Source organism: Leucopleurus acutus (assembly GCF_964270905.1).
Source record: "Leucopleurus acutus genome assembly, chromosome: 11".
In the NCBI taxonomy this organism is placed as follows: Eukaryota; Metazoa; Chordata; class Mammalia; order Artiodactyla; family Delphinidae; genus Leucopleurus; species Leucopleurus acutus.
The window spans coordinates 43,686,460-43,711,284 of record NC_139152.1 but is presented as its reverse complement, the minus strand read 5'-3'; the positions used below and the strand labels follow the sequence as shown (position 1 = coordinate 43,711,284).

Genomic DNA, 24,825 nt, shown 5'->3' with positions numbered 1-24,825 from the left:
GCATGGCTAAGTAGGAGCCTTGGGCTCCAGATGTTATCTGAGGACTCTGAGTGACTTCCTCCTTTTTATGCTTTTCTCACTACCAAACTGAACATCACTTACAGCCCCAACCTTGTAAAAATCTACATAAATGGGAACAGGTCTGTCTTTATAAAGGATTCTAGTAGGACCCATAAAACACCCATTCTTTTTAAAAACAGGAGACTACAGTTTTAAGTCTGGACAAGAGTATAGGCATTCCCAGCAACCTGAACCCCAGTGAGACACACATTCAGCTGCTTCCATGTGTATGCATGTGCATCCCTCCCCACCCACCCAGTTGAAGTGCTTGCTTACACTTTGCAGACAAATCTTAGGAAAATATAACCCCCCATCTTTTGGACCAAGGGCACAGCCAGCTTGCTATATCTATTAAGGTCACTCTGCAATGCAGGCTCAAGGGCTACAGAAAAAGATGGGAGTGGTAAAACAGAAGAAAACATCTTCAATGGAATAAAGGCTTACATTCAAAACCCAAGCAGGGTCCGTGTCCTTTGACGGATAAAAGGTGCAAAAATAACAGCAAGACACCAGGAACAAAACCCACATGAAATCACTGTGGCATCCAGTTTCTATTCACAAAGAAAAAGCTCCAGTCCATCTTTTAATTTTTTTGAAAAATTCCTGACATTACAGAACTAAACTGAAATGTATTAATATTCCACTCTTACATTTCCATGACAAACAAAAAAATTTCATGAGCCAAAAAAAACCCAAAAAAAAAAACAAAACAAAACAAAAAAAAAACAGGGAGAAGCTTATAAAACTAAATATGGATCTCAGCATTAACAGCTGAACAGAGAAAGGAATTAAAACGCTTTAATTAAAAAATCACGAGTGGATAAAGTGTGTAGAAACTGAAAATTTACAAACTATTTAAAACCTGGAATCGCTGACTGTTCAGAAACTACACAGATGGATCATGGGTGGTGGTGAACAGCAGAAAGGGATTATGGATGAATCTGCATTGTTCTAGCTGCTCCCCATGCCACCCGTCTCCGAGGAAAGCCTGTAACACACACACAAAAAAAAACTCGAAGTTAGTTTTCTGAGTGCCCAGCAGTACCTCACCTCCAGAACTTTTAGCCTGGCTGATGAGATGTGAAGAAGTACATAATCTGCTTCAGTTATCAAGGGAGACATTTTAAAGACTTTTTGGATTAATCAGTACCATGGTCCTATAACCCCTGCAATCCAAGCTTCCTGAGGCAAGTTACCTCACAACCAAGGGAAATTGAGGACCTTGGTTATTAATTGTGGGTATCCCTCAAACTATGCTCTATACAATCTTTGTGGGAGATGTTAAGCACTCTCTGAAAATACACCCCCCCACACACACACACACTAAAGCTTTAGAGGGTCGCAATATACAGACACTTTCTTTACTGCCCAGCTTATTTTTTAGTTTCTCCCAAGCTACTAATAGAACAGTCCCAGGTCTCTCCATCAATGTGAAGACTATTACTATTAAGAGATGCTTGAGTTTTTAAACACTAAGGCATGTTAAAGAGGGAGCAGCAAGTGTTAAGTATGGGTCAAGAATTATACCCAACCTATAGTTTTTAGGCCTAGTTTTCAAGACTAAGTGGAAGTCAAAACAATGTTTTCAGCAACTCCCTAGCGCACTCTAGAAGCTCCCCAATTTGTGGTCCTGTTAAGCCAAATTCTCCATCCAAATATACCTGGCTACAATGCCTGTTTCAAATAGACTATTTGAGGTCCTGGAATCCAATTTTGGGCTTTGAAGGAAAGGTCTTTAGATGTTCGGCTATCAGCCTGCTTCACTGATATTAGGTAGCCAGCAGGACTTAGCTCCCATTTTGAACAGAACTAAATGTGTAAGACCCAGTCTCAGTTTATAATTTTTTTTTTTTTTTGGCCGTACCTCGTGGCATGCAGAACTTCCCCAACCAGGGATCGAACCCACACCCCTGCAGTGGAAACGTGGAGTTTTAACCACTGGACCAGCAGGGAAGCCTGAGTTTATAACTTTATTTCATAAAGATTTAAAATTTACTGGCAATCGTGTCAAGACAGCATGTGCATCTCTTCCAGAATAACGCAAATCCAAAAACTGGCCAGGAAGGCAGGGGCAGAGGGGGTGGGGGAAGGGCAGGTAATAGGTCCTTCAACTACAAACTGCATTTAGTTTCAAGTCAGAAATGCTACTGTGACCTCAGCATAAAGGAAAATAGTTCTTAAAGGGGGTAGATTCTCGCCAACCTCAAAATGGGATGATTTAGAGCAACGTGAACAACAGACCCTGAATCAGAGAGTTTAGTGGGAACTGAAGGTTGAGGAAAGGAGCTGCTGCAAACAGTTTAGATCTAGGACCTAAAAAAAACTAAGTTCACATAAGGTGGTGGCACTCTGGCACCAAAAAGAACAGTCCAGAATTTATACACAGCCTGGGCAGGAATTGGGGGTGGCAGGGAGAGGGGGCAAGGAGAAGGGAAAACCCAACCAGAAATACTGTGTTAAGGACTCCAGAATAGAAGGACCACATGGGGGAGCTGTAAGCTACTAAGAAATCAAGCACCAAGAAGTACCTTTGGATGTGGTGATTTTGGTCAGCCCTTAAAACATCTGACTTCCTTCCAAGCAATCCTTTAGGGAGTACTCATTAGGTAAAGAGGCCTTCTAAAATCAAAAACTAGATAAAATAAAAACCAGGTTTCTGGGGGAGATGGTATCAGCAAGATATAAAAAGAGCTTACTAAGGAAAGCTGGACCACATGATAAAGGAGCATCTAGCCACCAACAAGAAAAACCCTATCTGGACAATGAAATTTGCCCCCCTAGTCCTTCAGGCAGACTTGGGACGTGTAACACTAATTCACAGCCCCAATATGAGATTGAGGGACCACGAAACCAGAAGTTAATATATTGCAATATAATTAGGTTTTCTGTTGTTGTTTGTTTTTTAAACAATGTAAGCCAAAGGGGATATGGGAAAAGGTCACCAGGAAAGAAATCTCCACACTGGTTTTCTAAGTCCCTGGGAAGAGCATCATACTTTCATTACCCTGGCAATATGCATTCAGGCTGAGTGGAAACTATCAGAGCCCTTCCACCATTTTACCTACGGCATTTCTACTCTTTTATGGAGAGAGATCTTGGGATACGAAAAAGAATGAGGCTTCAGGGAGATCAAGCACAATCTTAGAAGACTGAGTAAATGTAAAGCACAAATTGCTAGTCCTGACTACTCACTCATGTGATCTGCAAATTTAAAGTCTCCCAGAGCATCTATTTCTTTAATCTGATAAAGTGAATCAATGAGTTACAGTTGATCTTAAAGGTCCCTTCCAAATCTAGGTCTTTAATCCTCTAATTATGATGGGGTTGGTGGGGAGACAAAGGTAGGCGGGGAATAGAAGGGTAAAGGGACCTGGTTGAATAATCAGGGTTGACTTAGGATAACTGGACAGAATCCTGCCAAATCTGAGGCAATGTCACCCACTGGTTGTTCAAGATTTATCCAATGTCACAGGGAGAGGGGTAATACTAGTTCAGAGGAATGCAGACAGAAGCCGGCAAACTTTATTAGACTTTCCCCAACTTGCCTCCCCATTCTGGGTAAAGAAATAACTTCTTTCCTTCACAGCACAGTCAACTAAGGTTCTTACTGTGGCAACTTTATTACAGCTAGAAACACAAATCTGGCCAAGAAGGCTGGCTGATAACCATGAAAAAAAAAAAAAAAGGTTAATGGAGAAGCTTTTATTCATTAACACAGAGCCTAAAACATTGTTATATTGCAAGGCAGAATAAAGCTACAAAATGTAACAGAATGAGAAAGAAGAGCAAGAACTGTGGCTCTAGATAAGAATTCAACAAGTCAGACTCTGAAACAGGCACTCAAGCAGAAACGGCCTAAACCTAAACAGTTTACCATTGCCCCTGCCCCCACCCTGTTATCCCCCAAAACAGTAAAAAGGAAACGGTCACAAGCTCACAATAGTTTGGTTCTCACCAATGTTAACAAAGGGAAAACAAAAACAAAACCAAAAAATACTTGAGGGGGTGCCCCAAGATATATGCAATCAGTAGGGAGAGAATCTCTGTTTCTCGCTTTTCAGTTTGTTAGTTACACATGGCACGGCAGAGGTGGTGGTGGTGGTAGCTGAAGCCCCGGCACCCTTAGCAGCAGACACAACATTTAGAGCCAGGAGAGGGATGGGTTTCATGCCAAGCAGACTGGAGACACAAGGGGCGGTCGGAAGAGGGTTGGGGAGGCTGGAGGGTGCGTCGGAGGTCCCCGCTGTGGCGAGCGAGGGGGTGGTGGTGGAGGAGGAAGAAGAAGAAGAAGGGGTGGAGGGTTGAGAGAGGTTGATGCTGAGGTGATCAGGGATCGTGACGGAGGCTGCCTGGGAGGAGGGTTTAGCGTTTTCTAAACTGTAACAGAGGAAAAAAAGGAACAAAAAAAAAAAGGGTGGGTGGAAGGGAAGAGCACAAAAGGGAAAAGTACAGGACAAAATCCGCTTCAGTTATCAGTAAGTGCCTCTGGTTGCCAGTTAGGAAGGCTTAATATCAACTTATGACAAGCTGTCTTTTATTCTGTGTCCCACCCTCTAAAAATGTATACTTTGCCAAATTCCATTCCACAATGCTATTTAAAACTGCTATGGTGAAGAAAAAGCTGACAGACTGAGAAAAATCACACACCTCCATATTACCTGACACACTGATCCAACCCAGAAGGCAGAAAAGAACGATTTCAAGCAGAAAATGAAAGAGTACCCATCCACCTCCAAACAAGAACAAATGTTTCACCCACCAATCACTTGAGCAGCTTTGGGATACTAATGCACAGAATTTTTAATTGTTTTTTCTGTAACTGATATTAAAATTTGCTTCTACCGCCACAGCAAACTAACCAAATATATCAGGATGGAAAGGGACAAGAGCCTGAAGTAGGTCACTCATTTCAGACTTCAAAGATTGTAGCATTTTCAATGAAAAATGCTGAGAACAGAAGCATAGATAAAATAAAGCCTCATTTCTGGTGATGGGCTGGGAGAGGAAAAAAGGCCCTTTGTTTTTAACTGACTGTACTTCTCATATAGACCTTAGAAAACTGGAAGAGAGAAACTTTAAGCACTGTTGAAAAGTTCAGTTTAATAAAGTAAAACTACCACTGCTCCTCCTAAAATAAGCTCTAAATCACAGTAATGACCTGTAGCTCCCAAATGCCTGCATGTGTCTATGGCAGAACTGCAGGCATTTGCTGAAGTCTGTTGGACATCCTACGGCTAAAGATGAACTCTTCAAAGGCAGGGAGGCTCCTCTCAAGACTCCATTTTGTTTACCTAAATCCAAGGACAGTTGCAATCCATAAAAAAGGTGCCAAAATCAGTAGAAATGCTCAGGGTCCATTACTGAAAACAGAGAACTCTTTCTTTACCTAGTATTCATAATAAAACCAGTTTGCTTTCTGCGTTCAAACTGGGCCAATATGAGAAAGTGAAGAGTTAGCTGTGTGCACACATAGTCCTTGCTTGGTGTTAAATGAAGCTTTAAAAAGTTTTGACCCAAATCCATAGCTTGGACAGTTTCATTAAAAAGGATGATCCTGAAAAGAGTGACTAAAATCAGGAAACAAAGGTGGACCACGTTCTGCTTCCTTACAACTTAGCCACTGACCTAGTACAGGGGTCAGGCAAGCAGGTTACGTGGAAGCACTATCTGACAACATTGAGGGCAGGTCTACCCAAGCAGAAGAAAAATCGCTTGGTTTCCAGCTTCCAAGAACACGATTCTTTCCTCTTAACAACCCACCACCCCCATTAGAAAGAAGGAAACAAACCTTTGCAAACAGTCTCAAAATTAACTACCATTTCAGTCTGAACAGTAAGAATTTGACATCTTGGTAGCTGAAGAAGAAAGCAGATCTAGACAGAGGAAAGTCTTTTCTACATAAAGACTAGAAAATACCTCAAGGCATCAAAAGACATAGGCAAAAGTCAGAACCACTACTGGGGATCTGATGAATTCTTAACCAGGGGATAAAAGACCATGGAATAAATACATGATCTGCATAAGCATGGCAAAAAATAGATCCCATACTTACAAATTCCTTTCCCTTGCACTAGATTCAGGAACCCATAAAATTTTTATGCACAACAGAGACTGTGACAGAGGTAAATAACAACTAGGTAAAAGTCTACATAAAAGGGATAGCTAAGTCCCTTGGGGAATGAGCTGCTAACACTGGTTTAAGATGTTAGTAAGCAATTAAGAACATGACTTAGGCACATGTGCTGAGAAAGCAAGTAATATAAATGCCTTGTAGGATACCCATTGGACTGTGAATAGTCCTGCTACAACTGTGTGTATTAACATTAGCTACGTTTGGATAAAAAAAGTAAAATCTCAGAAAGTCATTAAGAGATGAGATGAGATTGTGGGGGAAAGGAAAATACTAAGCATTTCTGAAACATCCAATACCCGTACCTCTCCTTTTCCACAAGCTCTGAACAATGGAACACACTGGCAACTTGAGAAAAATGGATGTTTTCAGAATAAACGGTAATGACTGCCTCCAAGAAACTGTCTTGCTGTCACATAACTTCATTATCCTTATTTCAATTAAGGGTGCTTTGGAGCCTAAACCCCATTAGTAAGGCATTAGTCTATATGACATCTACAGCAAGACCCACATTTGGTTTTAAGTCGGTGCTCCACCCAGAGCAGTCCTACTGGTGAAGACATGCTCCATACCTTCCACTCCCAAAACCATCAAAAGGTCAAATGCAAACAATCTATTCCCCTTCCCCCAACCCCATGCAAACTTATTACAAACTGGTTTCTTTTTCTGCTACACTAAGGATGGGTGAAAACTAGAGCTAGACTTTAAACTTTTTCTTTTGCCATCTCTACGCTTCCCATTTCCATCCCTCAAAGAATCCCACACTTTACATTAACAGTGTAACTTCCCCCAACACATACATTATTTATGCTGGCATGAATAACACGAAAGATAGGGAACACTTACCTGACATTGATTAGATATTGAGCCAGGCTAATGCTGGCAGCAGATCCAGTGATGGTAACCTGCCTATCAGTAGATCCTTCCACTGGGTTCGCAATTTTGATCTGCGCCCCAGACATCTGACGGATCTCATTGATTTTGGCGCCTTGACGCCCGATTATGCAGCCAATCAACTTAAGGGAGAAAAACAACAAGGCATACCAAATTAAGAGTTGCATGGTTAGGTCCAAGAATTCCACCCCACTCCTCAGGCTTCTATAGCGTGGGTCCACAAACATGACAATGGAAACTATCTGCATCCTACACATTCTACTCATATACTCCTGATTTTAAAAATTGAGTTATCGATTATATCTCAACTCTTGCCCTATTCTTCTGTCTGATCACTACAGGTCAGGGCCAACTCTAAGCTGAATGACTCCTAGGAGCATTAGCTCACTTCCTCAGAGTACTAACTCCAAAGACAAAATAAAGCAGAGCAAACATGATGATAAACCTAGCTAACCAGAGATAGGGATAAAGATAAAAGTATATTCTGTTTTTGGTAAAAAAGATGCCATAACTCATCCTGCCATGATTCCTACTTCACCATCGTGACAAGAATTCTGGCTAATTTCTAATGCTTTTGCCTTGGGAAAAAGTAAAAAATTGGCCAACATTTGCACTGTCCAATACTGTAGACACTAATAACGTGATAACTAAACACATGAAGTGTGGCCAGTAAGATTGAGAAATTGAATTATTATTCTCAACAGCTACACGTGGTTAGTGACTACCACGTTGGGATAGTACAGACAGAACATCCAAGGACCACTGAATTAGGGATAAGGCTTCAAGTTCTACAAAAAACAAAGGCAAATGGGAATTTCTATTTGAGACAAAAAGCTTCTTTCTGGCTCATCAATTTCCTCCATCAGTTTTTACTTGAGATTTTATGTAGTTTTAAGAATTTAATTTGGTGTCTACAAGCCCATTTTCGTAAGAGTGGCATGATGCCGTTGAAAAGACCTCTATTCTTTAAAACCAATTCTCTTATTTTCATCCCATGCAACCCAACCATATACTTACATCGTTTGGAATGGTGAGTTCATGAGAAGTAGTCTGAGCAGATGCATCCAAACCTGCTAAAAGACAGAAGAGAGCAAAGAAGTTCAATGCACAGCATACAAACTCCCACTGATTTGTACATTAACCTAACAGAAGGAAAACGAACTGGAAACCCAGCATTGGCTGTTGGGATTCATCACTAACTTGGAAGCCTCCAAGGAGGAAAGAGGGGGAGAGGGGTGTAGAAATAATGCTGGAAAGGTTCCTCTGTACACACAGAAGAGGCTGATTTCATGACACTTCCTGCAAAGCCCAGCCTATTAGGGTGTAAGGGGATGGAAGCAAGGGGCAAGGGAATGTGGTATCCTCAATTCTCAGGACCAAAATCTAAACAAGTACTTCTGCACTTCTCCCATTTTCTGGTTGGATTTCCTGCTGTTGTGTTCCAATTTTATCTCACCTGATGCTATCACCAGCGCCAATATCATGCCTGTTATTGGGTACCATGGACTTTTGGCACACATGCAGAGTTGCTTTAAATATACCTATATCAGATTAACACCCTCCTAACACACCCTTACCCCTAACCTACACTTGAAGGTCAGTGAGAATGAGATGGCAGTAAGGTGTGGGAAGTTCATTTCTCCAGATTTATTCCCTGTCTTTTGCTCAATAATTTGTTCTGGGTTTTGTTTTCCAAAGAAAAAGAAAAAAAACTCCTATCAGCAAACACCCATACCCATCTGACACCTGGACTAGACCAGACCAGCTGGCTAACTCACAAGTCTAGTCTTGCTCTCAGCTGTGGCTGCTAAAACTCAGCATTTTTAGAAGGGGGTAGGCCAGATCCATCAAGGGACCCTCAGGGATACCAGGCCCACCCCCGCTTTGCTCTCTCAGCTCCTTTCTGCCATGTGCATGTTCTGCTGGTATGTCATGGGCAGTGAAACAAGACTCCCACCAGTTTATTAATATAACAGTAGAATACTACAGATTTTTTTTTTAATCATTACCCCAATAGCCTTTCACCTCTGGAGAGCTGGATTCAATGCCTGTTAAGATACAAGTGAAAATGAGTTTGGTGGTCTCATCCTAACCCTATCGGACAAGTTATTCCTTATATATATATAAAAAAAGCCCAAAAAAACAAAACAAAACAAAACAAAAACAAAAACCACTACACAATTTGGCACAAATGGATTGTTTCTACCCAGATCTATGAACAGCTGGTGGAGAGAAAGGGGGTGCCAATCAGATCAAAGGGGCAGCAGCGAAGATGGGTTAGAAGAAATATCAGCCTACCCTTTGCCTGACAAGCATCCCCAGACCTCACCCCAAACCTTCCAGGGTCTTTTTTCTCTTTTAGAATAACTCACCCCAAATGAAAACCAAGTTAACAAACACATTACCTCCTTTGGTTTAGCCATAGAAAACAGGCAAGTTTAAACCAGCAGGATGCTGGGTAATGAAGTTTGTTTTAAACAGATGTCAAACTGAGACCTTGGGGCTGGCCTCTGTCTTGTACTACACCTTACAGAAATAAACACTGAGGTATCCATACCACTGAATCCGGTGTTGCCATGCGTCATGGGAAAATGAGACTGTTGCATTGCCAACTGGTGCAGCTTGGTCAACTGCAGGAAGGAAACAGAAGAGGCTGGCATTAGAAGAGCAAAACAGTCAGGGCTCAAGCACATTCAAATTTGAAAATGCAGAGCTCCTGATCCCCAAAGTTGGCTACTACTCAAACTATGACAGAGGGTAAGATATGGGGCTGGTATCACCATCCTGGGGATGGGCACAACAAGAAGGTAAGGGTTAGAAATAGAAAGGGTATCAGTACAAAGAGAATGAGCGCATTTGGGGTGTGTGAAAAGACAAGCAGCAGCACCCGCCTGACAACCATCCCCCTGTGGGCTATTTAATGAAGGTGTTTGCAGCCATTGCAACAGTTGCCCCAGGGACAAGCACAGACAGGCTAGGAAAACAAACTGTGCAGTGGTGCTAGGGAAAACACACCATGCAGGGTTCTGTCAGTACTGGGAGGAGGGAAGGAGATGAGGGGGCAGGGAAACTGCAAGGAGGAGAGAGATTAAGGTGAAACCAAACTGGGTTTAGCACACCCCCACCCCATGATTTCTACAGCTATTTTTCTTCATCTATATAAACTGTCCTGGCTGTTGTAAAACCATCCCTCTTCAAGTCTACTTCCCCTCCTGGGGGCTATCACTAACCAAGAGCCAATCTTAACTTCCCAAATCTAAAGCTCAGCACCTGAAAGAGTTAGTAAGGATAGAGGATAAGTGCAGAAAGAAATGCCCTTGAAGTCTAAATACCAGCACTTTTTAAGTTGGAGTTTTTAGTGACAAAGAAGGTTTTATTGAGTTGAATTCCCAAATATTCAGCTTCCTATCCCTCCCTGTGTAAATAAACCCCTTTTCCCCACCCCTCCAGATGCTTTTTAAATTGTCACCTCAGACTGAGGAGTACAGAAGGGCAAAGCCAACCTCCCACCTCCCATCCCCCGCCATGGAAAGGACTCCAAGCAGAGATGCACAGCCCACTGTCAATTTAAACTGTGCCCTGGGATAACAAATGACAGTATACCGTGGAACATTTCTCTTTTAGAGTAATCTGGAACATGGGAGAAAGCAGAATCTAATAATCTGCCAGATTATAATTTCCAGGGATTAAATGGCAAAAACAAGGTGCTACTATGTATGTCCTGATTAAAGATTATTTAAGGGCCAAAATATGGAGTTCACCTTGTGAGGAAAACAATACTGCAAATGTTTAAGACCCAACTCACTCCTGCCTACATGGAGAAAAGAGACAATTTTGGACGGGAGAAGGAACTTTTCAAAACAAGAAGTGAAAACAAAACTTACATCTGGCTGTGGAATGGCATACTGTCCTTGAATGGTATAGGCCTACAAAAGGAGGAAAACAGTTCCTATTAAAAACCAATCACGGACAGCCACCCAGTGGGGGGAAAAAGACAGATTTCAACTGGCCAGGAAGCCAGAGTTGAACTAGAGAATAGGGAGGCCAGGGGTTGAGGCAGTAGATGGTATCTCACAAATACAGTCAGACCTGTTGGCCTTCTTTAAACCCTAATATGATGGCTTATTCCGGGATGCCTATAAAGGGAGCCATGTTCCCTGCAATCAAAGACAAAATAACACATCTGTTTCTTAATGAAAACGTGGGAAGTGGGATTAAACAATGCCTCGACTGCCCGAGCCCCCTTCCTTCTCCCTGTGTACAAGATAGCCTAGAAGGAAAACGGTCTTTCCTCAGCCACCCCAACCCTTCTACCAATCATGGTGACATGAATGATTTTTATCTGCACAAACCTACATGGCATGTTTTGAAACACTTCCCTTTTCCTATCTTATTTTTCTCTACATCTGCCTAAAGACCTTAAGTGCACTGGAAGCTAGTTGGGTCCCTAGCACTAGGGAGCTGACCATAGGAACATACACACACAAAAAAATCACTGTGTTCTAAGTCCTGCCTTCTCCCACCTCCCCTCCATAAAAGGCACTTGCAGCTCCCACTACACCCTCCTCCCCCCACACCATAACCTCCCGAAAAGGGAGCTGGGTCTTCAGGGCAATGGGGTGGGGACAAGGAGAATCGGGAAGGGAGGGGAAGGAAGGAGCAGCTGGTTCACAGGATGTGAGGCTTCTCACATCACAGTGGCCAGTACCCCCAAAAGTGCACCCAGGTTGGGGTGGGAAGGTGAAAATGGGGTAGGAGGAGTAGGAGACAGGGAAAAGGGGTTGAACAAAAAAAGGAAAAAAAAGGAAAAAAAAAAGAGAGTTGGTGTTACCATCTGGTGGGCTACGCAGCCTGTGTGAAATGAGGTGGGGGGGTCAGTCCAGGTCCCCGTGGACAGGTGGTGTCCACAGCACAAAAATCACCAGCGCCACTGGCCCCCCGCGTGTTGGCAGTCTCGGCTGAGGCGGAAGGATTGAGTGAGCCTTGGAGACTGAACATCCCCTCTCACCTCTAGAGGTGGTCCCTCCAGGTCAGGGTTGAGGCACATGGACGGGGTGGTGTGGGGAAAGCTCGCACTGTCGCTGCCTGTGCTGTACCTGTCCTGTGGATAAATAGAGGATTTCAGTCTCCAGGGCTGTCAATCCGGCACCTTGTCACCAGCATGAAATTCACACAAAAAAAGTTGTTTAATTTTTTCTTTTCCTTTAAAAAGGAGCTCACAACACAATTTGAAACGAGCTGCAATCAGTGAATTAAAAAAAAAAGTTAACCTATGGTGGCAGATTTCACACTGCACAATTGGGCTATTTTCAGTCAGAATGAAGGGGTGGGGCAACAGAGCTGATGCCAGCTCCTGGTCAGTGTGCGATTAAATTGAACCCCTACAGAGCCCACTTTGTCACAGAGGAACAAAAGACACAGGTCCATCTGTGGACACTGCATGAACTGGTCCATTTAAAAAGGCCCATGGGAATAATCCAAGACAGGGCCACTCATGGAAGAAGAAGCTGCAAGTTTTTAGAGGGTGGTCAATTGAATAAAGGGGAGGGAGGGAAGGAAAGCAAAGAGGTAAGAAGGGGTGGGTGGGAAGGGGAGGGAAGGAAAGGGAAATGAAGGAAGACTTGTAAATGGAGAGGACTGCTGCTGTGCAGTATGGACTCTAGATAATCCCAAGTGGGAGTGGAAGAATCCAGAAGAGTAGGAACTTGTAGTTCCAGGGTAGAAGGGAAAACGCCTAGAACTAAACCTCCCTGCTACACTGACTCTGGGCCTGTTTATCCTGCCTAACTATCCAGACTCATGGAGAGCCCCTTGACCAAACCAGTTTGTACAAGGCTAGTGTTAAAAGCAAGGTACTAAACTATGAGATGATTAATTTCTTGTGAACGCTTCCAGAACTACAAGACAAACTAAGTCCCCCAAAACTTATTCAGTTTTATGACAACTCAATAGAATATGAATGAGATGGACTTTAAGTGCTTCTCCAGTTCAAATATAAGATGGAACTAGTTGAATATCTGTGCTTTTAACAGGTCAGCCCCATGTACGAAAAGGCACTTTGAGCACTATACTTGTTTAGGCAGCTACCAAAATCAAGGTCACTATTTCAGCCTGAACCTCAATATTTTAAAAACCTACCTACTCCTCAAATACTAACCAAAAAGCATAAAACCATGGTGCTAATCAGTGCCCTTTGTCATAAAAATCTAAATTCAGAATAAACCACGTGCCAAGGATCCAGAGTTTAGGTGGGTGAAGGAGGAGAGGCCAAAGGGGTGCTTTGGTGTTCTTACTCTAACACCAAAGGTCACAGACCCAACATGCTCTCCCCCTTCTATTCTTAGACACTGAACCCTTACCCCAGCTGATTTGTTATGCCATGTGGGTTCAAACCAGTGTTTATGAGGTTAAGAGCCCGGGGACAACACACTGGAGTTTGGGAGTGAAGGGGTAGGAGTAGGGGAGGTGAGGTGGGGAGAAGGGGAAGTTTGTAGGACACTCAATTTCAGGACCCCCAATTTGAGACCACCATCCAAGAATCTCTTTCAGAGGTCCAACTCTTTGCTACCTTTATTCAGACCTCTAAAGAACACCCCACACATGAAAAAACATGGGATGGGGTGGGGTAGGGAAAGAAGTAGTGACACCAAGGCAATTTAACCCGTTCTTCTAACCCAACCCACCTTAAATTACTAAGTAAATTACCTCTTCCGAGTGCCTACAAAACTCCCATTGCCTGCTAAAAATTAAATAAGATAGCATTCATAGCTTTCTCCAGTACAAAAAATAAATAAAACTGAAAGCAGGTCAAATTATGGCCAGAGTACAGGTTTCAGCAAGCATGCAGAGTGGCCTGATGTGCTGCTGGCAAAGTTTTGACATTTCAAACATAATCCTTGTTCACCTTAGCCCGCCAATAAAAAATTTCTTACCTGACCACCTGCAAAGATGACTGGAGAACTGGACGGCTTGGGCCGGTACGGGATGGTCACGCCCTTCGGGGGGGACTGGGAGAGAGTCAGAGGGGAAAAAAACAAAAAGAGATAAGGTTTCAAAGCTGCTTCAGCTGTGTGGCTTAAGCTCACACAGGTCAGTTAAATTAAAAACTGTATTATTTCCATTCCCTCACCTACCAACGTTGTCTCTGGCTAGATCTAATCTCAAATCATCTGCAGTTATTTGCCTTTAAAGCAGTAAGATGGTCCGTGGACTACAGAGCTCACACTAATTCTCATCAAGGCAGATTCCCCTGTAATAATTTAGGCATTATTTCCATGTGTTCAAATAAGTCTAATTAACACGAAAAACCTGTATGTGTATATATGTACGTTTGAGTTGGTAATTAAGATCCTACATTTTGGCCTGAATAGGAAATAAAGACAAAATAGGAAATAAAACTCCCAAATGTTGCACCTAGGACTGTCCATAAATAGTTCAAAGGCTCAATCAATATTTTCCTAAACTCTACTTGAAAATTCTACTTTCCTTTCTCACCAATATGGGACCAACTCCCTATGACAATTCTAAAAAGGTTTAATTCCCCTTAATTTTGCTATTCTTGTTAATTGAATAGCATCCACCAGAACCTCATAAGTCATTCAGAAACACCATTATGGATACATTTTTTTAATATATACAGCATTCTGAATATAATCCTGCCTCATCAGAAATTAATTTAAAGAATATATCAAAGTTGCATGTAGCTAAAATAGTGTAATCTGAAAGGCAATTTAACTTAGCTTCTCACGAACCCAGATACATCTTTTGTCCACTCATTCCTAGTAGTGAATCTTCCCCTACCAACTCTGCTAAAATCGCTGTAAACCAAATGATCACCACTGCTTAGTTTCTATTTTTGCTTGCACTATAAGAAAAGTCAAAGCTGGGGGAAGGAAAATATGAACTCAGGGAACCTCTTCCCCACCCCCACTGAAGGCTTCTAACAGCCTCACCTAATTCTAGTCTTACTAAATATAGATCAGTCTGTCTCCCTAAATCACCCTCCCCCCATTCTCAGCATGAGCCTGAGGGCTTACCTCCAACATGACCACGCAGATCTGTTTCACACACTCAATGATGGACTGCGGAATGCCAGCAATAGTGATGGCCCGCTCAGTTGAGTTGGGGAGCATATCCCCTGCCACCTGGACCTGAGCCCCTGTACTCTTTGGGGGTAAAAAAAATTTAAAAATCAGAGAAAACAGCTCATACTCTTCAGTATCTCCCAGCAGAAATCTTAAGAATCTAAAGCTCAGTAGACACTTATCCCATCTCCTATCTTACCCTTTTTATCCTCCCTTCCCACTCTTCCCTTATTCCAGACAAGACTGTTTAATCAGTTATAAATTATCCTCTGAAAGCTGAAAATAAGGCTGAATAACAGCGTAAATTTAACCTGGTCTCAAGAAAAAGGTCCCTCTAGAACAGTTTCCTCTCAGCTAATGATAGCTCTGTAGGCCATCAAACAAAATACCCACAAATACCACCCACCTTTCATTCTCTTATTTAACAAATGTTTATATCAAGCCCATGCTATATGTGCCAGGTACCACCCCAGGTACTTGGAATACATCAATGAACAAAATCAAAATCCCTGCTCACATGGCATGTACAAAAGGTTCCCAAAAACTACAATTAGTTTTCCTTTAGGAGCCATTCAAATTTCATTCCAACATCCAATTCAATAACTCCCAGATATAATTAAAAGCTTCCATAATTTCATGTAACTTCCATAATTTAAAAGGGAGAATTACAACTACATCCCAATACACCTTCATTTTCCCCTTGCTATTTAGGGATTTGGCCAAGAAAAATACTTGATATTATCGATCAAACTGAAAGCTCTTTAAACATAAAAAAAAGATAACGTAGTCTCATGGAAAAGTTGCCAATGGGTCATATGCAATAGGTGGAAATTCTGGTTAACTTTTCTGATTTATTGTTGTTAAAATATATGGAATATAAAATATATATATATACACATATATCAAGCAAATTACAGTCTTCTAGGACTATTATTTTAATAAAAATCTTCATCTCAATGAACACAAACTTTTCCTAGACATAGTAAAGGCTAATAGAAGAAGCACATTTAGAATAATTTACATTTCAAAAAGAAAATGAGCACAAGTTACCAACCTCACGTATTTCCTTGATCTTGCAACCACCTTTCCCAATGAGAGAGCCACACTGACTAGCAGGGACCACCAGCCTCAGAGTGACTGGGGGTCTACTGGCAGCTGTACTATTGGTCATAGAGCTGCTGATGTCCTACAACAAGAAATTAGTCAAAACATCAGAATATAAAAGTTTAAACAGATCCCTGGGAACCCATAACTGCCATAAAAGAACCTTACAAGGGACATATTATGTCACAATCTGCATCAACAAAGGTTCAAATATTGCCTCCCCCCAAAACCCTATTTCTGAAAAGATAAAATGGCCTACAAACGTCCTCAGGTTTAGCCCTAAATATATTTTCCTTCACACCGGAAGTACTCTTGGTAGAGAGAAAACTTACTTTGATAATTAAAGAGTTTTCTCAGTAGAAGACAAAATTAAATATTAAGAGATAAAACAATGCAATCCAAATTCAAGTAACCGGGCTTCCCTGGTGGTGCAGTGGTTGAGAGTCCGCCTGCCGATGCAGGGGACATGGGTTCGTGCCCCGGTCCGGGAAGACCCCACATGCGGCGGAGCGGCTGGGCCTGTGAGCCATGGCCGCTGGGCCTGAGCATCCGGAGCCTGTGCTCCGCAATGGGGAGAGGCCACAACAGTGAGAGGCCCGTGTACGGCAAAAAAAAACCCAAAAAACAAAACAAATTCAAGTAACCAATTCTGTTCTCTTAGAAAACTACATAAAGATTAAATACTGTACTTCCATTTATCCTTGTCTTAATTTCTTGGTAATAATACCATTGTACAGATAATGAAATTGAGGCTGAGTACCTACCCCAATCACATCTAAAAAGCTGTAGATTTTAAACTAAAGGACTGTATTGGTTCCAAAGCCCATAGTCTTTCCAGTTACAATATGCTGCATCTGAAAGTCATGGCTTTAAACTAGTTAAGTTTAGCCTTCTGAGGATTAAATGGTTTTAGCCTAATCTCTATGTAGTAGCTAGACCTGGGAACTCCTCAAACATAAGCCCCTAAAGTCAAGAACATGCTTCTTATTTGTTGAAAGCATGAATAGATTTTCTGAATTTTTTAAAAATATATTTATTTGGCTGCACCGGGTCTTAGTTGTGGCACGCAGGCTCTCTGGTGCAGCATGTGGGATCTAGTTCCCTGATCAGGGATTGAACCCGGTCCCCCGGCGCTGGGAGCTCGGAGTCTTAGCCACTGGACCACCAGGGAAGTCGCTAGATTTTCTGAACTTTTTTTAAGCTACAAGCTCTGGATTAGCAGGGTCTTGCAGATCAAAGGATAACATTTCTGATCTTGGCAAGGGTAAGATTTCAGGCACCATTAAGGCATCAAGCAGCAGCCCCGAAGCTCTCCTCTGCCTGCAATGTCAATTGCATGATTAGCACTATTACTGCAGAAGTGGGAGGAAGCTGAAGACTGGACCTAGGGCAATGGTTGTTCAGCATTTTAAGGTTGAAACCAGTTAATTATTAAAAAAACTTCCTTCAGTCAGAAAATCTCTGGTATTGATATTTTGCTTCTGATCACTTATAAAACGCATTCCCTCCCTTCAAGTATAGCTCAAGTATAGTATAGACACAGTTACCAGATTGATTTTTTTTTTAAATATATAACTGCATCCAGCATTGGGAGATACCTGTATTTATGGAGTATATTAGTGTTCAGAAGGGCTCCTGACAAAAGCATGTTAATTTAGTCCACTCAACTATGAATTAGGGGACATAATTACCAACACAGTGGTGGCATACCTTCAAAACTGCTGGTTAAGAAATAAAACATGCTGGTTTTTCACACATTTTTTAGAGTCCCTGATAATAGTCAAACTATTTGGGGGTTTTTCTGGGGGCTCTTTTATTCAAGTATAGTCAATATACACTATTTAGGTTTCAGATGTACAACATAGTGATTTGACATTTAAATACATTACAAGATGATCAGCACAGTAAGTGTAATAACCGTTTGCCACCAAACAAAGTTAACCTCCCATTACTTATTTTATAACTGGAAAATAGGGAATGCTTCACAAATGTGCGTGTCATCCTTACACAGAGGCCACGCCAATCTTCTCTGTATCATTCCAATTGTAGTTTATGTGCTGCCAAAATGAGCACTCAAACTACAGTTGGGGGTTAGGGGTGCCGACATCCCACCCCAGTCAGAAGTCCATGTATCACTTAACTTATCCTCAGTTCTGCATCCACAGATTCAAGCAACCTCTGATTGTGTAGCTCTACAATACGTATTGTGTAGTACATATTTATTAAAAAAAAAAAAAAAATCAAGTACAAGTAGACCTGCATACTTCACACTCATGTTGTTCAAGGGACAACTGTATTTTTCTACCGATTAAAGTGACATCTTTTTTTAATTACAAATGGTCCAATTTGGGGGATGATGAATGGGAGCAAAGAACCCATTTACGGAGTTTTATGATCTAGTCTGTCCTTGAATTTTAAAAGCCCTTAGAAATCATTAAACTACCTAGAAGCACAAAATAAAGAATGAGGGGCAGGGAACAACAAACCTCTTCCAGTTTGTCAATGATCATAGCAAAGGCTTTGAAGATGGCATTAGTGGGTCCAGCCAAAGTGATAATCCTCTCAGGACAATTCCCTTCTGAGATGTTGATACGTGCACCACTCTGGATAGGAAACAGAGCCAAAAGGTTAAAAAGATCTGAGCGCGCGCGCGCACACACACACACACACACAAATATATAATCCCTCCTAAATAAGATGGGCAAGAAACTGCCTGTATACATGATTCTGACACAAGGCAATATCGACATCACTTCAAATAGTGCTCCATATTTGTCCTCAAACATAAACTACAGAAGCTGCTTTAAGTCTTGAATGACCTGAGACTTCCTAAAATTACATTTCCCAGCATACTATTTGTCATTACAAATAACTGCGCCAGAAAAATACAAGCTTCTCCTATTAAGATCTCCCCCTCAGGCTTCCCTGGTGGCACAGTAGTTAAGAATCTGCCTGCCAATGCACGGGACACGGGTTCGAGCCCTGGTCCAGGTGGATCCCACATGCCGTGGAGCAGCTGAGCCCGTATGCCACAACTACTGGGCCTGCGGCTCGAGCCCGTGAGCCAGAACTGCTGAGCCCGCGTGTCACAGCTGCTGGGGCCCACCTGCCTGGAGCCTGTGCTCCGCAACAAGAGAAGCCACCACAATGAGAGGCCCGTGCACCGCAACAAAGAGTGGCCCCCGCTCGTCGCAACGAAGACCCAACCCAGCCAAAAATAAAATAAATAAATCTTAAAAAAAAAAAAGAGAGAGAGAGAAAAAGATCTCCTCCCTTCTGGGACTTCCCTGGCGGTCCAGTGGTTAAGACTCTGCACTTTCACTGAAGCAGGCGCAGGTTTGATCTCCGGTCGGAGAACTAAGATCCCACATGCCGCACGGCCAAAAAAAAAAATTCCCCCTTCTAATCTCTCATTAAATTTTTTTTTGCTTTTGTTTTAAAGGTTTTTTACTTCCCAAGTTAACAGTCCCTTAACCCCCCCATCCGCAATAACTCACCTCCTCACGCATCTTCTTAACTGATTCTCCTTTCTGTAAGAGGAAAAGTCAAGAGTGAGTTCCAACTGCTATTTAAACGCAGACTGACTAAATAGTAATTAGAGTTGAAGTGATGTCTTACCTTCCCGATGATACTGCCAACTTCCTGCAATGGAGAAAATTAGTGTCAAATATGAGGAAATCTGAAGCATTCATTATCACAAAAAGTAATTTTTAACAGTCCAAAGCAATGGAAAAACTAAGATTTATTGGGAAAAGGAATGGACAGGCTTATTATTTTCTTTGCCCAAAATATAAGCAAAGCTATCAAACAACTGTGAAGAAATAATGGAGTAATTAAATGCTATCTTTAATATAAATCCTTTTTTAAAATACCAAATATATCACCCCACCTTAAAGTTACCCCAAAATTGTTTGGGCAGGGGAAATCTACCTATCACAAGCTATAGCAACATCCATGAGAAAAACTTATCATCCAGGTATGAGACAGTCTTTGGCTCTAGCCTCTGGTTAAGCCTTTCCTGCTCAGTGGCGCTTCCTAGTAAAGTCTGTTCGTTTTCCCACTACACTCTCATCTCCTCCGCTAGAGAAGAGTTCTAAAGCCAGACACCCCACAGTGCTAATCTGATGAGCTCCGAGATCCATGCCCTCTCTTCCTGGCCCCTCCCCTAGCAGTTACTATGACCCAATTTCCCAAGCTGGTGCATACCTTTCCATGCATAAGTAGCCGGATGGTGAGAGTGACATTTAATCCACCTTCAATCACACCGGTGTCCATGTCGAGCAGTGTTCTGAGGAGCTGGACTTTAAGTGGTCAAGTCTTTGGTCACTGGTGGGGGTGAAAGTCAAAAACTGAAATGAAAACATGACGAAAATCAGAGTAGGAAAACAACAGAAATTTACTTTAACCATTATCAATGTTTTCTAATGAACTCTTTTCCTTAAATGACAGTCTATCAGTTGGCAGGCTTATATACATCCAGCACAACTGCATTAACAGCTCAGGTTCTGTTACAGAGTATGGAAGGCAACTTTCCAGTCTGCTCTCATTAACGGTATGGTTTCCGCTGACTCTCAGGATGTGAAAGATTCCTTCAATTGGCAATGGTTCTAAGGGAACTGCTGAACGTGCACCAGTTGTCCTTCAGCAGAATAAGCTTCAAGAGAATACAGAAACACCTGGAAATCATGAGGGCAAACCTCAAACTAATCAACTACACTCAGGGCAACGACCTTTCGCTTCCCTGTTAGGAAGCTTCTTGGGTTGAAAGCTAGAGAGGACACATGTAAACGTTCTTACTGGCAGCAATTTCTAGGTAAAGAAATTGATGAGAGGCATCTCACATTAAAATTTTGAATGTCAATAGATGCCACCAAATAATTTTTAAAAGATTTACATCAAAAACCTCATTGAAAAAGCATCTGAAATGCCTTCTATTGCAGGCTGGGTTCCATATTCCCCTTTGGGAAATGACTCAATACATTAAGTGCAGCCTGAGTCCTCTTTTCCCAACCTAGCTTGATAGTCACTCAAGATCTGAAAATTTTCCTTGCTTCTGTGTTAACCTCTGTTACCACTCAAGTCTTCATTCAAATCTATTAAATCTTAAATTTTCTTCCAAAGGAAACAATCGAAATTAAAACTGGTACTGCTAAAAATTTATTGTGTAGTTGTTTTAAACAACAGCAGTAACGAGCCCTTCCTACTGAGGCCCTTTCCCCACGTATCCTCTAAAGAAATGTTCCTAACATTTCTGCTTTAGAATAATTGACTACGTGTAGAAAGAATGTTTTTGGATATACCTTAGCCTACAACACCTCTTTAGGCCCTAAGAGTGGTTCTTCCCAAAGTTGTGAAATTTCTCCAGTGACATTTTTAGTATCCATCCCTTCAAAACAACATCAGTGATCTCTCTCCTACAGCCAGTCTTCCCCCTTCACAAAACCAGCCACCGTTTTAACTTTGCTCTAACACAAAGCCCATATCCTAAGTATTTAAAGTGTTTAAGTGGCTGCCAAACCATTCTGTATATGGCAAGCTGCCCTATGGCTACCTCAAGTAAGTGACTGAGGTGACTGAGGCATCCCCAAAGCACTTCATTCCCCCATTTCCAGACTATAATTAATTACTGGCAAAATCCCAGAATTCAACACTTTTCACTCAAGGAAAAACAATAGTGCTAGGGGTGAGGGGGGGAACGGGGAGAGAGAGTTAAGTCTGTGCAGAAAACTTTCTTTTTTCAGTAAGACATGGTAAAAATTTGGCAGTTTAATTCCCTATCCCCATTCACATAATAGGAAGCACGTTACAAATACCACAATAAATGCAAGTTCGAAAAGGCAAGAAAATTGAAAACCTATTTGAAGCCATTTCTTGAGGTAAGGAACAAAGGTGCATTTCCAACTCCAAATCATCCAAGAAATCCCTGTCATACTTCTCTCCTGACTAGGTCAACGTCAGTGTACCCAATCCCAGGAATCCAGCTGTTAATCCTGCAGTCCATTACCCCTTCTCCTATAAATAGCTCGGTCTGGGTCTATAGCGGCATTTTGTAATTTCAAAATTCGTTACCTCGAGAGAACGTCCTGCATAACTCGGTAACTGGGAGCCCGTCTACCCTTTCTTTAACTCCACAGCCCCCCTCCCCTTGGTCATCCAAGCATTTTCCACTCAAAAAATGCACCCCCTATCCCTCCACTAGAAAAGACGGGAAAAAAAATAAACGGTTCGGTCGGGGGGGGGCGCTGCGATCCAGGGGGAGGAGCCGGACTAGTAGCGCCTCCTCGTGTGGCTGCGCCAGCGCCTGACCCCCGCGGGGAGCCGCGCTCACCCGCCCGGCCAGCAAGCCGGCCATCGCCTCCCCTCACCCGCCTCAACCAACAAATCCACCGCCGCCCCCCCCTACCGCGCGCGCGCCCTCCTTGACTCCTGCGCAGCCGCCACCGGGAAAAAGCGGGGGGGGAGGGGGGAGGGGGAAGGCCTTTCGCGAGGCCTAGTAGGCCTCGCCGGAGCCAGGGCCTCGCGTGAATGGCCGGCCAAGCAGAGTGAGGAGGTAGGCGCTCACGCGGGACTACGCGAGGTCGGGGCTCGTGACGAGGACCGGAGACCGCTAAGAAAGATGGCAAGAATAGAAATAGAGCTATAGCCGCGGGCGGAGGGAGAATCTTGAAGCTTACCTGCAGGCGCGAGGCGACTGAGGGGAAAAGGGGAGCGGGCGGGAAGGGGAAGGGCGGGAGGCCGGGGGCGGAACAATAGGGGCGGGCGGGAAGGCGAGGGGGGCCCCGCGGGCGGGCGGAGGAGGAAGGGGGGGGTGGAGGAGGAGGAGGAGGAAGGGGGAAAGAGACCCCGGGGCGGGTGGAGGGCGGCGGAGGGCGGGCGGGCGGGCGGAGGGCGGGCGGGCGGGAGAGGGCGCAGGCTGCGGCTGCTCCGGCTGCTGCCTCTGCTGGTCTGGGAGGGGGACGGGGCGGAGCGGCCCGCTTTCAACCCCGCGCACCCTCCGACCCCGGAAGCGCTAACCGCCCCGGGGGCCGGCGAGGCGACTGCGTCGTCCAAACCCTCCCCACGCAATACGGACGGCCTCCCAACAGCCTAGAGCGGCTCCGTGGACACCACTGACACCAGCGAGACAACTGGTAGCAGACGGCGAAGTTCATGATAGAGCGGCAGCGTGGGGGGGGGCAGGGAGGAAACTAGTGTCCCCTAGCGGGCTGGCTGGAAAGCCCAGGCGTAAGTGCGGAGAGAGTTGGCAGTCGCCATGGATAAAGGAAACGGGGGAAAATGGGATGTGTGAGGAGAAACTGACAAGAGCCGGGAAAACCCAGTAGTCTATAGTGATACTCAGAAAGAGAAAAAAAGCTAATTTGCCACATTGGAGGTCACTTTTACACCAACTTACTCTGAAAATTGGTAATTAAAAGGAAAGATTTAAGCATTTACCCTTTCTTTTAGGAAGAAGTGTAGTTCATCTCTAGTCGATAAGGGAAAACTTTTTTCAAGAGTTCCATATAATGAATGTAGGGAAATAAAAAAGTTAGAAAATCACCATTTATTCTCCAACCCAAAATGAAATAATTGATTCAAGCAAGTGCCATCAATCATCAAAACTCTAAGGGAAAGTTTGTTAGGGAGCAGGATGTTATCCTGGTGCCAAATATCACATGGACTATTTGGAAAAAAAGAAAGAAACCCGAAAATTTTAAATCGAAACATCATATAGTCACCACCTTACCCAAGTGATCAAACTTTGCATCACTAATAGTACAACTTTGACATAGTCCTTGGTGAGATGCAATAAGTACATAGCATCATCTATTAAGTATTCTTGTCAAGTGTTTAATCTTAATATAATCAAGCCTTCAGACCCGATTTGCAATTTACAGGAAATTTACAAGGGATAAAGGAAAAAGTTAAACACAACAAGGAGATAATCAGCAAATCCAGAATCCAGGACATTCTACAAGACAACTAGGCTGTTCTCTTCGAAAAGAAAGAGAGGAGGAAAAGGAATGGGAGGGAAAAGAGGAGAAATTTAAAAGAATGATAATCAAATGTAATGTGTGGATCTTGTTTGGATCCTGTTTTTTTTTTTTAAGAAGAAAAACAGCTATATAAGACATTTCGGAGACAACTGAGGAAATTCAAACATGAACTGAACATTAGCAAATTTTAGGAGGTGGTGTTAGTTTTCTTAAGTGTGATAATGGAATTGTGGTTATGCAGGAGAAATGCTGTTTTAAGAGGTACATGATGAAATATTTAAGGGTGAAGGGTCATGATGCATGAAACAGACTTTCAAATGGTTCACATAGGTATATAAATGAAGCAAACTTGGTAAAATGTTAACAGTTGTTGAGTGTAGGTGGTAGGTTTATGGGTGATCATTGTACTGTTCTTCAAACTTTTAAAAAATAATTTTCAGGGAATTCCCTGGCGGTCCAGTGGTTAGGTCTCTGCACTTTCACTGCCATGGCCTGGGTTCATTCCCTGATAGGGGAACTAAGATCCTGTAAGCCCCGTGGTGTGCCCCCCCCAAATAATAATAATTTTCATAATAAA

At 42.9% G+C, this 24,825-nt stretch overlaps 1 protein-coding gene across 15 annotated transcripts; it reads right to left on the bottom strand.

The window, feature by feature from the left end:
* Positions 1-592: 592 nt before the first annotated feature.
* PCBP2 (poly(rC) binding protein 2) lies at positions 593-23,082 on the bottom strand. 15 transcript variants are annotated; one of them, XM_082851171.1, is made up of 15 exons: positions 22,947-23,080; positions 20,479-20,621; positions 19,891-19,914; positions 19,770-19,802; positions 18,759-18,875; positions 16,223-16,354; positions 15,121-15,249; positions 14,017-14,091; positions 12,093-12,185; positions 10,969-11,010; positions 9,642-9,714; positions 9,094-9,132; positions 8,102-8,157; positions 7,037-7,206; positions 593-1,048 (listed from the first exon to the last, which is right to left on the bottom strand). In XM_082851171.1, the coding sequence occupies exons 2-15, from the start codon at positions 20,545-20,547 to the stop codon at positions 1,012-1,014; spliced, it is 1,089 nt and encodes a 362-aa protein (XP_082707297.1). In that variant the 5' UTR covers positions 20,548-20,621; positions 22,947-23,080; the 3' UTR covers positions 593-1,011. The 15 variants fall into 15 exon arrangements, with proteins under 15 accessions (XP_082707297.1, XP_082707298.1, XP_082707288.1 ...); XM_082851172.1 differs by having other exon boundaries at positions 8,102-8,154; XM_082851162.1 differs by having other exon boundaries at positions 14,017-14,104; positions 15,122-15,249.
* Positions 23,083-24,825: the final 1,743 nt, after the last annotated feature.